The sequence below is a fragment of the Chelmon rostratus genome, chromosome 2 (genome assembly GCF_017976325.1).
Source record: "Chelmon rostratus isolate fCheRos1 chromosome 2, fCheRos1.pri, whole genome shotgun sequence".
In the NCBI taxonomy this organism is placed as follows: Eukaryota; Metazoa; Chordata; class Actinopteri; order Chaetodontiformes; family Chaetodontidae; genus Chelmon; species Chelmon rostratus.
The window spans coordinates 8,139,717-8,157,915 of record NC_055659.1 but is presented as its reverse complement, the minus strand read 5'-3'; the positions used below and the strand labels follow the sequence as shown (position 1 = coordinate 8,157,915).

General features: G+C 40.8%; 1 protein-coding gene across 2 annotated transcripts in view; it reads left to right on the top strand.

The window, feature by feature from the left end:
* Positions 1-1,052: 1,052 nt before the first annotated feature.
* The window catches only part of anks1ab (ankyrin repeat and sterile alpha motif domain containing 1Ab), a 48,906-nt gene continuing 31,759 nt past the window's right edge, over positions 1,053-18,199 (top strand). For both annotated transcript variants that reach the window (XR_006007219.1, XM_041947794.1), the window contains exon 1: positions 1,053-1,553. Coding sequence is in view for 1 of the 2 variants with exons in the window: in XM_041947794.1 (XP_041803728.1) it covers positions 1,260-1,553 (294 nt within the window). In the remaining variant the exon portion in view is untranslated. The remainder of the gene's footprint in view (positions 1,554-18,199) is intronic.

The window sequence follows — 18,199 nt, the reverse complement described above, 5'->3', positions numbered from 1 at the left end:
ACCGGTAAGATATTGTCCTGCGAGTATATCCTAGAAAAGAGGACAAAATCAATGTAGTGAAACGACTTTGGCACCAAAATCAGTGTTTCTCTGTTGTGAAGTGTTACGATTTTGGCCTGGACTGGATTTGTGACTGTAAAATTTGTGCATGAAAGTTCTATTTGAGATGAAGCTCCAGGTCAGGCAGAATTTACAGATGAAAAATAGGAGAGGCATCCAGAGGAACAGCCTAAATTCTCTGAGCTGGGCCAAGAAGCAATAGATAGATACATACCTAGATACATATATCCATAGATAGAATAGTTCAGTAAAGTTCTGGAATAAAATTTACACCATGTCTGGCCAACAATACCAAAACTAAGCTCAACTCAGTAACCTTCGTCTCCTGCACACACACTCTCTCACACACACACAGACAGAAAAGGAGGAATCCCGACTCTGCCTGCTTTAAAATGGAGCAGCCACCCAGTGCGTCAGTAACCTGATTACCCCAGCTGTCAGTCTGAATAAGGCCAGTCTTTGGGATCCTCCCGTCCTCTGGTCCTCAGTATGGGACAGAGCCGATTCTCATGAAGTGTCTGGAAACAGCCTCAGAACGGGACGGACACAAAAACACGGAGCAGGGAAAGCGTCAGGAATACGAGTCAGCAGGTAGGAGTTTGCAGACACAATGGCTTCTTTTATTTCAGCTGATAGTGATGGTTTTAAGTATTCGACCATCAGGCATCAGGCTTCATCTCAAAGTGCTGTATACATTTGAATGTTTCCAATGTGTCTGAGTGAGCATGTAGATGCAGATGAAAACATGCACACTCAAGTGCTTCTTTATTAATCAAATGCGGCTCAGACAGGCAGGATATGTGGATTGGACAAAGTGTAGGATTATCAAAAAAGTCACAGTTGAGAGGCTAAAGGAGGGGGTCTCTGTGAGGCAGCCAGTCACCAAGGGATAGGAAACAGGATACAACCAGTGGGTGGACCTCGATGCACGAGTCCCTCACTTACATGCTCCCTTCCCCTCCAAACAGTAGCACTTTCTATGAGTTGAGTCGGTTGGTGCCCAGTGGTTGCAAGTTTCTCCAGTCTACAGTACTTATATTTCATTCATCTGTGTCTTTCAGTGCTTCCACTGACTGGCTTTGCACAGCAAGCGGTTGAAAGCTCCACCAAGATCCTGGATCACTCTCTGGACTGGCCAAATAAGTCTGAGAACGACAGGAAACTGAGGACCCTGAGCTGCACTTGGCAGCTCCAAAACAATGGCAGAGTCCACTCCGGATGCCAACCCCGCCAAGGGCATCCAGAATCCAAGGGCTGACATTAAGGACTCGACTGAAGTTTCAGCTGAGTCCGCACCGGTGGCAGCGGTCAAAGTCAGACCTGCAGACCTGGGGCTGATCCGAACCTTGTCCAAGTCAGACTCTGACTTGTTGGCGTCACCACTCGGGGAGGAGGACGGGGGTCTGGCTGGCCGCAGTGGATCCGTGTCTAACTGCAGCTCTGGGCAGGCGTCCATGGAGCGCATGCCTTCCTTTGCCTCTGAGTGGGATGAGGTAATACTCGAGCTCTGGGGATGGGAAACAAGTGGGAGGGTGTAGAGCACAGAGGGAGTGGCACAGGCTTTCAAGTAGAGTGTGTTAATGTCCTTAAGAGAGAGTGTGTTAGCGAGTGTGAATGTGTGAGAAAAAAGAGAGGCTGATAAGAGATGTAGCTTAGGATTAGTGTGAAAAAAAGGAAGAAATGGGATAGGGCGAAGCAGCACATTTAAGAAGGAAGGGAGGAAGGAAGGAAGGAAGGAAGAGGGAGAGTAGAGGCAGCAGTGTGAGAGCGATCAGGAGTCCAGCAGAAGCAGTGATAGACTGTAGTAACTTTACCCAGCCTGTTGGCGTAGAGTGCCTGTGGGTGAGTGCTTGAATGCATGAATGGCTTGATCACTTGCACCGACCTCCCTGTAGCAGCCCTGGCATCCAAGACTAATTGGGCTTGTGCTGTCATTCCACATCCACTCAGTACATGTCTCTGGGGCCGACCCACGCTTCCACTGTCTCCTCCTGCACTCCTCTGGCTCCTTTGCTACGTCTTGCGCCATCTACTTTTCAGCCCACTGTGAGCAACCTACCCCCCCCCACCCCCTCCCCAACCCCCCACCCCCACCCATTATCCCCAAAAGCCTTAACTTGTGATTTTTGAGCACTTTGGAGCATCACTGCAGCACACCCTTAAGCACTGCAAAGACTCTGATAATAATGATTTCTAACCAAACGTCCAAGCGCACTTAAATAGTCAAAACCTGTGGGGACAATGGTTGATGACTGATAAGGTATTATAGTATTATAGCGTGCAGCCTAGGGATGGGATTTTTTTCATGTGCACAGCAGACTAGAACATTTCTGACACTTTCTGCTGGGTGCTTAGTTACTATCACAATGATAAAAATTACAAGCCTATTTGGTTGAGCTTTGGCACAGTGCAATATCTTGTCATAATCAATTGATATCTTGGCAAGCAGTGAAAAGCCTGTTGGTATTGCCTCAGATTAGCAGGAGTTCTCATATATCTACTTTGGCTTTGTGCATTTTTATCTGTAGATCAGACCAAAAGTTGAGTTATTCTTGAAAATGAAATAACACCAAAGCATAATTCATGAGAAGAACTGTCTTCAAGTCCATGGCAATATTCTGAAGACATTTATTCAAGAAGTTATTTATCCTGGCAACCGTCTTTCAAGCTTGGAAGTTGCCATAACTGTGCTGGTGTTGATGTGATCATCTCACACTTGTCTTGACTTGACTTGTCTCTGTTTTAGCCACTGCACTGAAGTTATGTCCTCACTAATAATGTACTTCTTGGAATTTAGGGGGGTTTAATTACCTGAAAAGGGGTTTACATGTGTGATTATGCAAATATTACACACTAGGTTTGGCTGATGCTGATATACCATTAAACTAAATCTTTTATAATTGGATTGTTTCATGTAAAAAAAAAAACTTTAATAGTAATTATTCTCTAACAGAATTACATAACCAGGAATGTAGGAACGTGACGACAACAGCCTTTACAGAAAATCAATGAATCATTCAATGACTAAATAAGATGAGCTATTTTAGAGTTTGGTCGGTGGCTAGTCCATAATTTCGTGGGTAGGTGGGGTTCTGTGGGAGGAATTTGGACTCGTGAGTCATCTTCAGTTCCCCAAAAAGAAAAAGTCTTCCTTCACATGCTGTGCCGAGCTGTCACTTACAGGTGCTGGTAATGCTTACTTTCCACATCGTGTCTTTGCCGTGTAATAACCAAACATCCTCATTTTACATGTGTTGTTTTATACACAAATGTGGAAAGATAATTATGTTGTCATAGTTTTGATTTAAGTGGTTTTTAGTCACATTGTTTTTCAGTTGCCACACATTTACGTTGTTTCCTGCAATAACAAAAAAGGGAGGAAGTGCTTTTGGGTCTAATAGCAATGTAACATAAAGCAGGTGCTCCTGATGCATGGACAGGTACATGACACTCAAAAATGGGAATGGAATACCAATGCATGCTACTTTTTTGGGGAATCCATTTACTTTTTAAAAGTTATTTCCTGTTTTTAAATTCAGTAAATTCACAATAAATTCAGTAAAGATTAAACATGTGGACTTGAATCAGCCTGCTCAGGCTTGGATTTGTCTTGGACTTGACTTGAATGGTCTCACTGACAGCCCAGGTTATGGTCACATAAACAGGGTCTGGCTTCTACAGTATGTCATGAGCTTTACAACAAGGGCAACTGGGTGTCACTTTAGAGTACTTACACATCTTGAACTTTTACTTGGCTTTGTGTGCCCCTCTCTTTGTCATCTCTCCCCATCCAGCTCCTGCTCCCTGCCCCACCCCTCTGCTCTCTGACAGAAATGTTTATTCAGGCCATGTTGGGTGGGGTGTCCTGTTCTCAAGGGCATCCTGTTTTGCAGCTGCTCCTGAGTGTCTGTTTCTCTTCCAGATTTCAAGGGATTTATCTGGGCTGTGGAAACAGTAGCAAAAAACTGACTCTGACTCCCATGAAGCGATCAACCACCAGCAGACATTAAAGCGACATACGAAGCTCAGAGGGGGGGCTGGGCTTTAGGTCACATACCAAAACACACACATAAGTCAGGACACGTGCAAACAGAAAGAAAAAGTGATGATTACAAATGCTGGTATTCGGATGTTGTTATATTAAAAAGGAAGTTATGCGATAAAGTATAACCTTTAAACCCCATTGACATTTTCAGTGGTACACAGACATCTGGAATTTTATTATGTCTGGCAGCTTGTGTAACTACTGACCATTTTTAGTCTCCATTGTGGTATAAGTACTTGGTATTTCTATTTCTATTTAAACAAGATGCAGTTTTTGTTGAATTTCTTTTCTGACAGCTTGCTTTCTGGACTACTTAATACAGAGCAAAAAGGGTCAGGACTGTGCAGCATATTTAAGTGAGTTTAGTATTAAAAGGGGTAAATATGGGACACTGCTATGGGAAACCTTTAACTTCTTGAGATGTCACTAGTCTAATTGAATAAAACTTTAATAAAGGAAAAGACTCAATGGAGAACATCAAAGACACTCACCCCCCCTCTCAGTCCTATATCAGGTGGAGTGTTAATGCCTCTCTGATGGTTCAGATTTATGGCATTTATGTCCTTTACCTGTCCCGTCATATTTTGTTGGATTAGTAAATCATTCTTTTGACTTCTGACTTGAGCTACTGTGTGAACGCTCACTCTGAGCATGATGCATGATCACGTCATATAGGGTAAAAAATATCTTGAAATAAGTGACGGTTGCTTGAAGTGAGTGATCTATTTAAGGAAGATTGTTCAAGGCTGTTGTATTACCATATCTGGACAGTTCTTAATGTGACATGACATACATAAATAAATAAATAAATAAATAAATGAAAAGTGCATTAGCCTGTCCCCATCTCCAGATTTTGGGCAACTTCAGTGAAGTATGAATTTATATAGTCAAATATTTAAATCAAATATTCAGGCGACAGTAAAATACAGATTTAATTAATGATTGAAAATAGGGGCATTTCATTTGCCGCCATTTTTGTCAGTTCTAGCCGGAAAAATCAAGTGTTAGACGCTAGAGATACGTTCAGGTGATTCAAACCAGCAAACTGGAAGCTGAACAAACGCATTAAACCTTTGCTTCAAGCAGGACCAGTCCTGAATGGGAGTTGAACTGAAAGATTCTTCCCACGTTGTATCACTTATTCCTTTAAGTGTGACAACAACAGCTGTTAGCTAGCTGCCTACGTAACCCAAAGTAGTTAAATCTCAGGGATGTCAACGTTGGCTTTTGATAAGTTACCCATATATTACCACGACGTGACAGCTGATGTCGGGGAAAGGTTATTCTCTTACAGCCAGTATTTTAATGGAAACTTCATATAAATTGTCGTGACCTCAGTTAGCTAGCTAGCTAGCTAGTTGCTTAAGCTAGCTAGCTTAACTACAACCAAAACCTGCCTAATTTCGGAAACATTAAGTCAGCATTTCACTTGACAAACTGGTCAAAATAGCTTATCAAATACCTGCATGGTAACATGAAATACTGTAGTGGCTGATATTTTAGGGCAGAGAACATAATTATGGTAGTTAAATAAATACGCACCAAAAAGTCATGCGTTAATCTGCACATACATAGTAATAAGGCAGAACTCAATATGATTTCATTAACAATAACAGTAATGCTAATAATAAATAGCCTTGCAAACAACAACAAAAAAAAAAACAAAAAAAACAAAACCCCATACATCTGGCCCAAGTCGTATGTTGAAGAGTGAATAATTTGTCAATTTTGAGGAGGAAGACCTTAAAAATATGTAAGAGCTAACTGGTCAGCTTACATCTTGTGGACATTAATATAATGTACTCACACAAAAGATTGGCTACTATTTCATGTTCCCATAACACATATCTGATAAATTAAGCCATCCTGAATTTCGTCTTCAGTTTAAAAGGTTGCTGTCAATACCAGTGTTTGTAAAAGTACTTGTTTCTCCTGTTTAACTGCCTTTTAGCTGCCATGGAACAATTTGACGTCTTTCTGTCGTCATTTTGGCCAGTTATCTACAGATATAAGAAACATAACCACTAAATACCAAAATAGAGCCATGAACAGGTATAGGTATTGCCACACTGTTTTCTCTGTTTTTTTGCGTGTTCATGTATTTTTCTCTTGCTTTAAGATTAATACCACAAATAACCTTATTATATAAATGACCATTACACACTATAGTAATAATAGAAATGGCATGTATGATTAAGGTGATTGACGTCTTCTCATATGTGTTCAATACTCAAAAGGCAAAGGTTAACACAACCACATGTTACAGATGCTTGAGTGGTTTCATTCGTGTGCGTACTATTTCCCAGTGGTATTCCTCAGGTCATTACACATGCAAGCTTTTAAAGTGCATACAGTGTGTGTGTGTTTATGTGCTGCTACATTTACTAATGGCTGTGGTTTTACATAACACATGTATATTGGGATCTCAATGAAAATACCCATATTTTTATTATGTTAACTTTGGTCTCTTCTAATGTTATTGAATTTATATGATTAATCACCTCTGTGATATAATAATTGATATATAATAATTTTGAAATTGATAATGTGAAAGCATATATACCATAGGCCTTAATACGACTTATAAACCCAAAGTATTTTTCAGTGTCTATGAATTTGAATTGGCCACAGTGAAAATAAAGTAGAGTGTACTTAGAGAAAACGTTTTCATGTTGGTAAATCCAGTTGATAAAGAGGGAATGTTTTAGAAGCACGTGTAAGCCGCTTTATAATTCATATAGAGAGCCACGGCAGAGTGAACACATTCCAAGATCTGGTTGGACAGATGTGGTGCATGAATATGAGAATAGTGGTGATGGTGTTGGTGGGGGCTGGGCCGGTTGAGGCACAGTCCTGTTTCACCTGCCACATTGACCGTAAAATTTCTCACCAGGTGTTACACATGAGACTCTTTTTTAAAAGCTATCTTTAACGCTGTTATTCCACTCATGCAAGGGCTAGGCCTGTTCAAAAGCTATTGTGTGATTTAAAGACTTTATTTCTTTAAACTTGAAGTTAGCTAGTTTAAAAATAGCAATACAAAGGTTTGACTTTGAAGGCACAGCTATGGTGGATTTATAGTTTTGTAACCTAACATAGAACAGCTTTTTAAATTTAAGAACTGAAATCTGATTTTCCTGTCCTGTTGTCACAGTAACGATGTTTTTCATTGACTGCATACAATTTTGACTAACTTAGCAAGTTCAAAAGCAGCTCCTTCTCTCAGAAATCGACCCAGTCAAATTACTGTCAGATATAACTGTTTTGCATTTGGAAATCATATTTTCTAAATTCAAAGCAGTGAATCAGCATTAAGTTGGAACATTTTGCCTTTCTGCATAGTAAAAAGAAACCAATAAACCAAACAAAAAGAAATGCAGTCTAGAGCATGGATGGCTGTGTAAAGCTTTTTCCTTTAACACTGATGCCTTGGGTTCATTTCTCATTTCATAGTAGTAGGCATTAATTATTTAACCATGACCATGAGCTTCCCCCATTAAGCTATTTTGTGTTGCAGATATAGACATGTGTGACGTTTCAGAGAAAAACAGCAAACAGAAAAAGGCAGCACTACTTCCCCTCAAAACATAGCTGTTTGCCAAAATAGTTTCATATAATGTAATTTGTAGGAGGTTTTGCTGCACAGAGATTTTTGGAAATGTTTATGTGCGGGCCTAACAAAATTATGCATACAAATATGTATGGATATATTTTTAGGTTTTTGACTGCTGATCGGACAAAACAAGACATTTGAAGACGTTGCCTTGGGATTACTGAAATTGTGATGGCATTGTTTATGCCATGCGATAAATTCAAACAAATAATAAACAGAATAATTGATAATAAAAATGATTGTTAGTCTCAGCCCTAGCTGTCTTCTATCAGCCACTTGCAGTGCTGATAAGTCTTATTTTGTACAGGTGGAACAATAGACAGAGGAATTTAGTTTATGACAATCTGACGTTACCTGACATTAAGTCCCAATTTCAGCACTACCTGACAGGCTGGTGCAGGGACATGGTAAAATGTACACAAATTGAGAAAAGGTATGCTGCCAGAATCTAAAATTTATTTTGATTCAGTGGTTAATAAAGCTGCGAGGACCCAGTCTGGTGATCACTAGATAACGAAAATAAATATAGAAAACCTTTAAATAAATGCTATGTTCCTTAAAATAATTGCAACTATGAAGTTGTATCTATAAAATTCTTATAAGGCACAAAAATAAATTTTTATCCACAAAAAGATGAATGCATCTGTGAGACAAAGCTATGCACTCATGTCACCATGCCTCGCCATGTTTACAGTACAGCATGAAGGCCGTCATGGCTTTGCTGTTATCATTCTTAGTAGCTTTGCTGTCTGGTTTCAAAGCTGTCAGATAAATATAAATCAATCCAAATCAGAAGCACTGCTGGGTAGAATTATGTGATCTGGGTCTTGTATAGTGCAGAGCTAGTGGCCCATCTGTCTTTATTGACAGTGATACTGAGGCGGTAATCCTGTTTCCAGACCAGTGCCAGTGAGGCAGGAAGCCTTTTTGGTTAGTTAATTATATCCAGCCATCATTTCCATTATCTGTTCTGTTTCGGGCTCACTACCATCACTCATGTGCAGGAGACACTGGCTCAGTGGGCAATATTGTACTCCCTAGCTCTAAAGCACATTGTTTAAGATTATTTCACATTATCTCTATCTTACTAGCTAGCATGTAGTTGACCAGACAAGAAAGATGGGAGAAAGAGAGATTACAAGATGAATTAAAAACTCATGCAACATGAATTTAGCATATCACATAGCCTTTCTTATTACTACTTTAGAAAGAGATTGTGGAGTCTGAAATTGGACACCTGGCTCATTTCCATAATTTATCAATGGGGTCTTTTTCACCTTGCAAAATTTGCTTAATTTTTCATTGGTCTATTAATGATCACTATTACCCCACAGTTCAATCCACAAATGAAACTGAGAAGCATCTTACAGCTTGACAATCTGGTGAGGCCGCTCCAGGAATAGAAAGTAAATTGTTTGTTTTCTCCTTGTGAAGTTTAATTGGCAGTAGTGTTCCACAGTCACAGTGCGATTGACAGCTCATGTCTCGTACAGTTGGTGCAAAATGATGAAGTATAGTCACATCTTGTAGTCTAACTGCAAAAAGTGTAATGTGAAGAATAGTGTTCCGTATAGAATTAGTGTTTGATTGGGACACAGCTATGGTTTTTACATAGGCTTCTGTTGTATTTGCTAATTTATTGATCTGTTTTGTGGTTATGTTTTTCAAAGCCCCTAGCTGACAGTGATTAATCATGATAGAGGTGGATTGTATGTTACAGTGCTGTAAGTCGTTTTTGTTGATATTGGCTGCTGGAATTGATTATTTTAATAACTGTCTTATACAATTATTGTGCAGTTTAATTATGTTTGCACCAGTTTCACTCTCGTGTCACTCTGGGTTTCTCTCTTCTCTGTGCCCTTTGCCATTTCAAAGAGGACAACAGTGCACTGTTTGGCCCAAGATGAATGAATTATGAAATGAGAGCTTCAAATGGATGGAGCATTCAGGGAACATGCTGTAGTTACAAATAGGGATGCACGATAACTGTTTTTTAAAACCGATACCGATAACCGATAACTTTCAGCTCCTAAAGGCCGATACCGATAACCGATAACACACACATATACCTAACATCATGACATCAATACCACGAACAAAACCAAAAACAGTTTTGACTCTTTAAATAAAGAGATATTTATTTTTCCAATGAAAAACTATTGGTAAGCCTCTCAAACATGTTCTTAAAGCTATCAAACAAACCTATTTGATATCTCACATCAATTTAAATAAGGTGCATTACTTACTGATATAAAAAATAAAGGCCCCTTGAAATGATGCAAATACATGCATCAGGATTACAAACTGAAAAAGTGTATTCCAGAAGTTTACAAAAAATAAATATACATCGAAAATTAATGCACTGACACAAGTTAGATTCAAACATTTCTATTTAAACAAACTGAAAAAGTGCATTCCTCAATGACAACAAAAATAATGCACAGAGCATATTGTACTGACAGAAGTTAGAAGACGGCTAGAATACTCAATTCTGATTGGTCAATCACGTGTTCCAAACAGTCAGACTAAAGGGGCAATCCCTTAATGTACCAAGCTCAATAACAAATCGCCAGCTGATTTGAGTGGCATAATATGGAGCATTTTCCGTACATTATTTTTTTATTTGTTTGGAGAGGACCAAACACTTGGCTGGAGAATGATGTCCCCAGCAAAAAAGATGAGAAAAGTAAAGAGCAACGCTGGACCGTCAGCAGGAGCGATATTAAGACACAAAAGACTTGAGGACGCAGAGACTGACCAGATTAAAGCCGACAGACACGAAAAAAACACCAAGAGAAACACAGCATGGACGATCGGTCTGCTAAAAGACTGCTGAGTGGAGATAAAACTGGAGACAGATTTTTTAATGTCTGACACTGAAAGCAGAAATCAGCTGATGCAGAACTTTTATCCATCAGTCCGAAAAAACAGCGGTAAACCAAACTCTCTCAGGTCTGGGAAATCCCATCACTTCTCCACATTTGACATGATTTCGGTGAATATCTGTAAAGAAATAAGTTTTCCAGCCTGCCGGCCTGCGCACAGTGAGAGGCGGTTGCTACGCAACGTACGTGTTTACTTTCAGAGCCGCTGCGCAGTGAGAGCGGCGACAGGCAAGAGTAGACTCATTTTAAATCAATAAAATATGTTTTAATCACTATTTTGTGTCACACTATTGAATGCTTTAGTAGTAAGCCGTGTTCTAAGCGGGATAACGTATAGTGAGCAGTTTCCTACGGAGAAGCGTCGCGTCGGGCTTCTATGTCATCCTGAAGGAAGATACATGATCCCTTACTTAGACTTATCTATGTAAACAAACTGAAGAAGGGCAGTCCATAGTAAGTCAAGCACCATCACGTCCATGATTAAATCTTCAATAACCTGAGCCCGTGGGTCATCTTTGGCAAATTTCTTGGACTTTCCGAAAGCCTCGCCGTCGCGTAAGTCCCGGTGGCTTCTTTGCGGCTGCCTTGCTAATGTTAGTGTCTTTAGCAGGCCGGCCGTCCTCATACGCTTTCCAAACTCCGTCAAAGCGGTGGTTATGTTTCAGGTGACTGATCAGGTATTAAAGCTCGTGCAATTTCTCGCTCCTAGTGGAACTCCCTTGGATCATTTATTACGAATAACCAGCGAACAATCTTCTTCGGAAACTTTGAAGAAGTCTGAACTCTGTTTTCATAAGCACGCTGTGCCGCATGCTGCATTCAAGGTGTAATGTACATTCCCCAGTTCCCTCGTTTGCCAGTCGTTCTTTTGGCCTATTTAAGTTCATGTTTCTATTTTTTGTGGTTAACATGTGAAAAAATACTGCGAATATTAATTCAAGTCAGCAACTAGCAAAATTATGACCGAGTTAACGAGTTGTTTTCTAATCGCCAGCTGATTTGAGTGGCATAATATGGAGCATTTTCCGTACATTATTTTTTTATTTGTTTGGAGAGGACCAAACACTTGGCTGGAGAATGATGTCCCCAGCAAAAAAGATGAGAAAAGTAAAGAGCAACGCTGGACCGTCAGCAGGAGCGATATTAAGACACAAAAGACTTGAGGACGCAGAGACTGACCAGATTAAAGCCGACAGACACGAAAAAAACACCAAGAGAAACACAGCATGGACGATCGGTCTGCTAAAAGACTGCTGAGTGGAGATAAAACTGGAGACAGATTTTTTAATGTCTGACACTGAAAGCAGAAATCAGCTGATGCAGAACTTTTATCCATCAGTCCGAAAAAACAGCGGTAAACCAAACTCTCTCAGGTCTGGGAAATCCCATCACTTCTCCACATTTGACATGATTTCGGTGAATATCTGTAAAGAAATAAGTTTTCCAGCCTGCCGGCCTGCGCACAGTGAGAGGCGGTTGCTACGCAACGTACGTGTTTACTTTCAGAGCCGCTGCGCAGTGAGAGCGGCGACAGGCAAGAGTAGACTCATTTTAAATCAATAAAATATGTTTTAATCACTATTTTGTGTCACACTATTGAATGCTTTAGTAGTAAGCCGTGTTCTAAGCGGGATAACGTATAGTGAGCAGTTTCCTACGGAGAAGCGTCGCGTCGGGCTTCTATGTCATCCTGAAGGAAGATACATGATCCCTTACTTAGACTTATCTATGTAAACAAACTGAAGAAGGGCAGTCCATAGTAAGTCAAGCACCATCACGTCCATGATTAAATCTTCAATAACCTGAGCCCGTGGGTCATCTTTGGCAAATTTCTTGGACTTTCCGAAAGCCTCGCCGTCGCGTAAGTCCCGGTGGCTTCTTTGCGGCTGCCTTGCTAATGTTAGTGTCTTTAGCAGGCCGGCCGTCCTCATACGCTTTCCAAACTCCGTCAAAGCGGTGGTTATGTTTCAGGTGACTGATCAGGTATTAAAGCTCGTGCAATTTCTCGCTCCTAGTGGAACTCCCTTGGATCATTTATTACGAATAACCAGCGAACAATCTTCTTCGGAAACTTTGAAGAAGTCTGAACTCTGTTTTCATAAGCACGCTGTGCCGCATGCTGCATTCAAGGTGTAATGTACATTCCCCAGTTCCCTCGTTTGCCAGTCGTTCTTTTGGCCTATTTAAGTTCATGTTTCTATTTTTTGTGGTTAACATGTGAAAAAATACTGCGAATATTAATTCAAGTCAGCAACTAGCAAAATTATGACCGAGTTAACGAGTTGTTTTCTGGCATGAGGGGGTATTCTTGATTTTTCCAAGTGAGAAAGAGTTTTTCTGATTATGCCAACGTCACTTGAACGCAGCATTCACTGCAGGCCATTGGGAGCGAGGCATGCCGTGCTGACAAAAACATATATGTTATCGGGGCTATTCGTGATGATATCGGACTTATCGGAATGACGTCATAATTTCTTGTTATCGGCCCGATAATTATCATGCATCCCCACAAACGATGATTTTAATATCTCAGAATGATATAATTAGAAATGACCATCACAGTGACATCAAACTGTGACATCACACACTGTGACATCACACACTGTGACATCACACTGTGACATCACACACTGACATCACACACTGACTTCACAGTGTGACATCACAGTGACATCAGACAGTGACATCACTCTGACATCACACACGTCACGCTGTGACATGACACACTGTGACATGACACGGTGACATGACACGGTGACATCACAAACTGACATCACACACTGACATCACACACTGACATCACACACTGACATCACACACTGACTTCACAGTGTGACATCACACTGTGACATCAGAGATCACACAGTGACATCACACAGTGACATCACACAGTGACATCACACACGTCACGCTGTGACATGACACACTGTGACATGACACGGTGACATCACACGGTGACATCACAAACTGACATCACACACGGTGACATCACACCGTGACATCACACACTGACATCACACTGTGACATCACACTGTGACATCACACTGTGACATCACACACTGACATCACACTGTGACAGCTGGCCAAAACAACAACAAACGGCAACTGGTGGTGTTCTTGTGGACAATGTTCATCGATGACAACAGAGGAGGAATGCCTCTGTTGCTCAGAGTGGGACTTTCGGCCAGGAGATACGCGTTTGTTGTTTTTTGGCCAGCTGTTCCTCTCTCTCCCTCCGCATCCTCCTTTCAACGAGCTCCTCGTCCGTGTACTCCGGCTCAAAACGGTAAGGACGTCCATCGTAAACAAAGTCATCGTCCACCACCTCAGAGTCGGAAAAATATTCATCCATTTTGTGAAAAAACAGTCGCAAACTACAGCTAAACTAGCCGACCGCCGCAGAGTTACGTGTTTACTTTCAGAGCGCAGTGAGAGCGGCGACAGGCAAGAGTAGACTCATTTTAAATCAATAAAATATGTTTTAATCACTATTTTGTGTCACACTATTGAATGCTTTAGTAGTAAGCCGTGTTCTAAGCGGGATAACGTATAGTGAGCAGTTTCCTACGAAGAAGCGTCGCGTCGGGCTTCTATGTCATCCTGAAGGAAGATACATGATCCCTTACTTAGACTTATCTATGTAAACAAACTGAAGAAGGGCAGTCCATAGTAAGTCAAGCACCATCACGTCCATGATTAAATCGTCAATAACCTTAGCCCGTGGGTCATCTTTGGCAAATTTCTTGGACTTTCCGAAGGCCTCGCCGTCGCGTAAGTCCCGGTGGCTTCTTTGCGGCTGCCTTGCTAACGTTAGTGTCTTTAGCAGGCCGGGCGTCCTCATACGCTTTCCAAACTCCGTCAAAGCGGTGGTTATGTTTCAGGTGACTGATCAGGTATTAAAGCTCGTGCAATTTCTCGCTCCTAGTGGAACTCCCTTGGATCATTTGTTACGAATAACCAGCGAACAATCTTCTTCGGAAACTTTGAAGAAGTCTGAACTCTGTTTTCATAAGCACGCTGTGCCGCATGCTGCATTCAAGGTGTAACGTACATTCCCCAGTTCCCTCATTTGCCAGTCGTTCTTTTGGCCTATTTAAGTTCATGTTTCTATTTTTTGTGTGTAACATGTGAAAAAATACTGGGAATATTAATTCAAGTCAGCAACTAGCAAAATTATGACCGAGTTAACGAGTTGTTTTCTGGCATGAGGGGGTATTCTTGATTTTTCCAAGTGAGAAAGAGTTTTTCTGATTATGCCAATGTCACTTGAACGCAGCATTCACTGCAGGCCATTCGGGTCTCATAGTGGGAGCGAGGCACTGCCGTGCTGACAAAAACACATATGTTATCGGGGTTGTTCGTCATGATATCGGACGTATCGGAATGACATCATAATTTCCTGTTATCGGCCCGATAACTATCGGCACAATAATTATCGTGCATCCCTAGTTACAAAAGCAGTAAAGCAGTGGTAACTTCTGCCCTTTTTAATGCACACATCCATATCAGGCTGGAATTAATTGCGAAGAAGAAACTAATTTCAGATTTCCCACATGATATGCAAAGTATGTCTTCTGTCAATGTCAGAGTTTAGATAAAAGTCACATTCTTCATTTCAGCATCGTCAGATATATTGCTTTTCCAAAGGAAAAATTAAGAAGAATCTGCTTATAGGGTGTAAATCATATAGCTGGACTGATTTTTGCATCAACATAGGAGGGTTTAAAAAAATCTGATAGCATGTCAGCGAGGGGTGGCACCTGGGTAGAGTGTGCTGGTTGAGGAGAACCCATCTGTACTGACGTCTTGCATTTGTATCAATACTAAATGTGTTTTGGATGTATCTGCAATGTCAGTGGAAACAGAAAAGAGTACGAAGCAGCTACTTTCCATGCAATTTCATCAACACGCCCACTTGCTTGCCATGTAGCAGCGCAGCAGTGCATATACTGTGAATGACAGTGTGTAAATATGGTTTAAGGGATAACTCCCGCGGTGGAAACCGTATCTTACGCAGTATTTCTGTACTGCACATTCTTGTTACTTCTCAGATGATATATTCACAGATACCAATCTATACAGTGCTAATATTCACCAGTATATCTGCTAGGCCAAACTACAAAATAAAACAGGTTTCCTAGAAGTACCCATGTCTGTTTAACTGAAAGCTAAGATGGAATCATACATGAGTAGATCCAGTAAAGACTCAGGTCCATAGAGAACATTCACTCTTTTCTGATTTGTGCTACCAATTTGTCTTAAGCATGTTTTTTTTTTCAATTCAATTCAATTCAGTTTTATTTGTATAGCGCCAAATCACAACCGAAGTTGTCTCAGGACACTTTACGTAGAGCAGGTACAGCCCAAACTCTTTATCTACAGAGTCCCAACAATTCCCTCATGAGCAAGCACTTGGTAACAGTGACAAGGAAAAACTTCTTTTTAGGAGGCAGAAACCTCGAGCAGAACCAGGCTCTGGGTGGGCGACAGAGAGAAAGAGGTTCAGGGTTGGACAGAAATCACAGTTTTGACAGCTGTAATAGATTTATAGGGAAACGAAGTGCATATGGCAAAGTATGTGCCTATGTGATATATTTATGTATGTGATGTATTAGCATGTTATTACCAGATAGTATATGAACATAGTACAGCACTAATGATCAAATAATAATAAGCTATGCTATAGCTAGTAACAATAAAAGTTCCAGTGGATGTCCAGCAGGGCCACGGCAGGAGATGCAGCTGTAATCAGTAGTCCAGGTTCAGCCGTTCTCCATGTGGACCTGCAAGACGAGAAAACACAAAGACCCTGGGGAAGAAGTAATTACATGAGAATACTCAATTTCCTGGTTTACTTAAGTATTTCAGGATTCTACCTTTTCTCTTATGGGACAGTGCCACTTAAATATACTGTATCTTTTTCAGGGGCAGTGCTGCAGATAATGAGTGTAGGTATAATAGGGAGTAGCTCGCTGAGGCTGACTGACTCAGGATGAAACTGACTGACTGACTCCTCGTCAATTTGGAGCTCACTTACGAGTAACGAGCACAAACTCGAGCATGTTGGAGCCACGTTCACTCAAGTCAGCAATCTGTTCTACTTTTCCTAAAAAGAATGCAGCCTATGTTGCTCATCTAATCTTTCTTGAGTCCTTTTGGGCCCAGTCAAAATCACAAACCCGAGATCAGTAGCAATTAAAGTTGGGTCAGACTTTGTAGTCCGTCTAGTTGTACTACAAAGTGTGAACCCAGAAAGCGTGCTTTTAGGCTTTTCCATCTTGGAGCTCAACTCGGCCTACAGACCTTTGGTAGATTATTACTCCAGTCCTTTACCACAGTTTTGTGTAAGTCTTGCTAAGGGTTTATTCACCCTTTAGTCAAATTATCTGACCACCAAGGGCTTGTGCTCTATAATCTCTTAAATTAAATCTTCATAAGAGCTGGTTTCAGGCTTCTGGATGAAACAGAGAACATAAAGTTGCTGAACTAGATCTCTTCTCTGGTGTAAATGGAGGTGGAATTGGAGCGTGCACTCGAAGAAATATCTGTCTTAATTTTTTCTTTTGGTCATTTATTTAGATTATAAATTTCTTTGTCAGAGAATTTTACTTGTTTTCCTTGTGTTTTCACTGGTATGTAGAGGTAATGCAGAATAAAGAACATTTCAAGGACGTGGATTTCTCACAAAAAGTCTGTCAACCCCTTGACTTGTATCGAAAATAAGCAAAATCATTTCCCCTTACAGTCAGATCTGTTTCACTGCAAAGCTTGAGCATGAAAAGGTGACATGAAAGGGATAATTTTTGCAGCGTGTGCAGGAATTGGAGGGCAGATCAACCTGCATTAACATGAAAATCACTTCAGGATGTAGTGCCATCACTCAAAGTTGCACCGCTGATTTAATGACACAGTCCACTCTGAACCCCATGTGCTTCATAACTGCACTATCAATTACATTTCTGTGTGAATAGATCTACTGATTATTTCCACCCTGCTCCCAGAAATTCACCTGACAGTGCTCTTTGTGTCAGATGTATTCCCGCTGAGAGCTGACTAGCAGGTGAGAGTAAGTGGACATTTCACAATTTGATACATGTCCAAAAATAACAACTCAGTTATACCCAGTACTCATTCGCTCATTTTGGAGGATGTAGTTTGTGCTGCTGTTGAACTGTATTGCATCATACAGAGAGGTGTTTCTGTTCGTTGGCCTACCCTCATTGATATAAATGGGGTGGACAAAAAAATATAAACACCTGTCAGCATGTTTCTCGGCTATCTTTCTGAGAGTTAGGCTAGAAGATTGATGCCACTCTTACATCTGTGCAGCAAATATGAAGCTACAGCCAGCAGCCAGTTAGCCTATCTTAGTGTAAAGACTACAAACGGGGTAAACTGCTAGCTTGGCTTAGTCTGAAAGAAGCAAAACCTGCCACTGACAAGCCCGAAGGCACGAGGTTTCAGGACTCAGACACAGTCAGCGAAGTTTCAAAATAAAGAAGTAATTTATTAACAAAAGGCGCTCAGGATAAATGATTACAGCACAACGTATGGCTTCAAAGTACAAAGGACGCTAAGGATAATTTAGAAGGCAA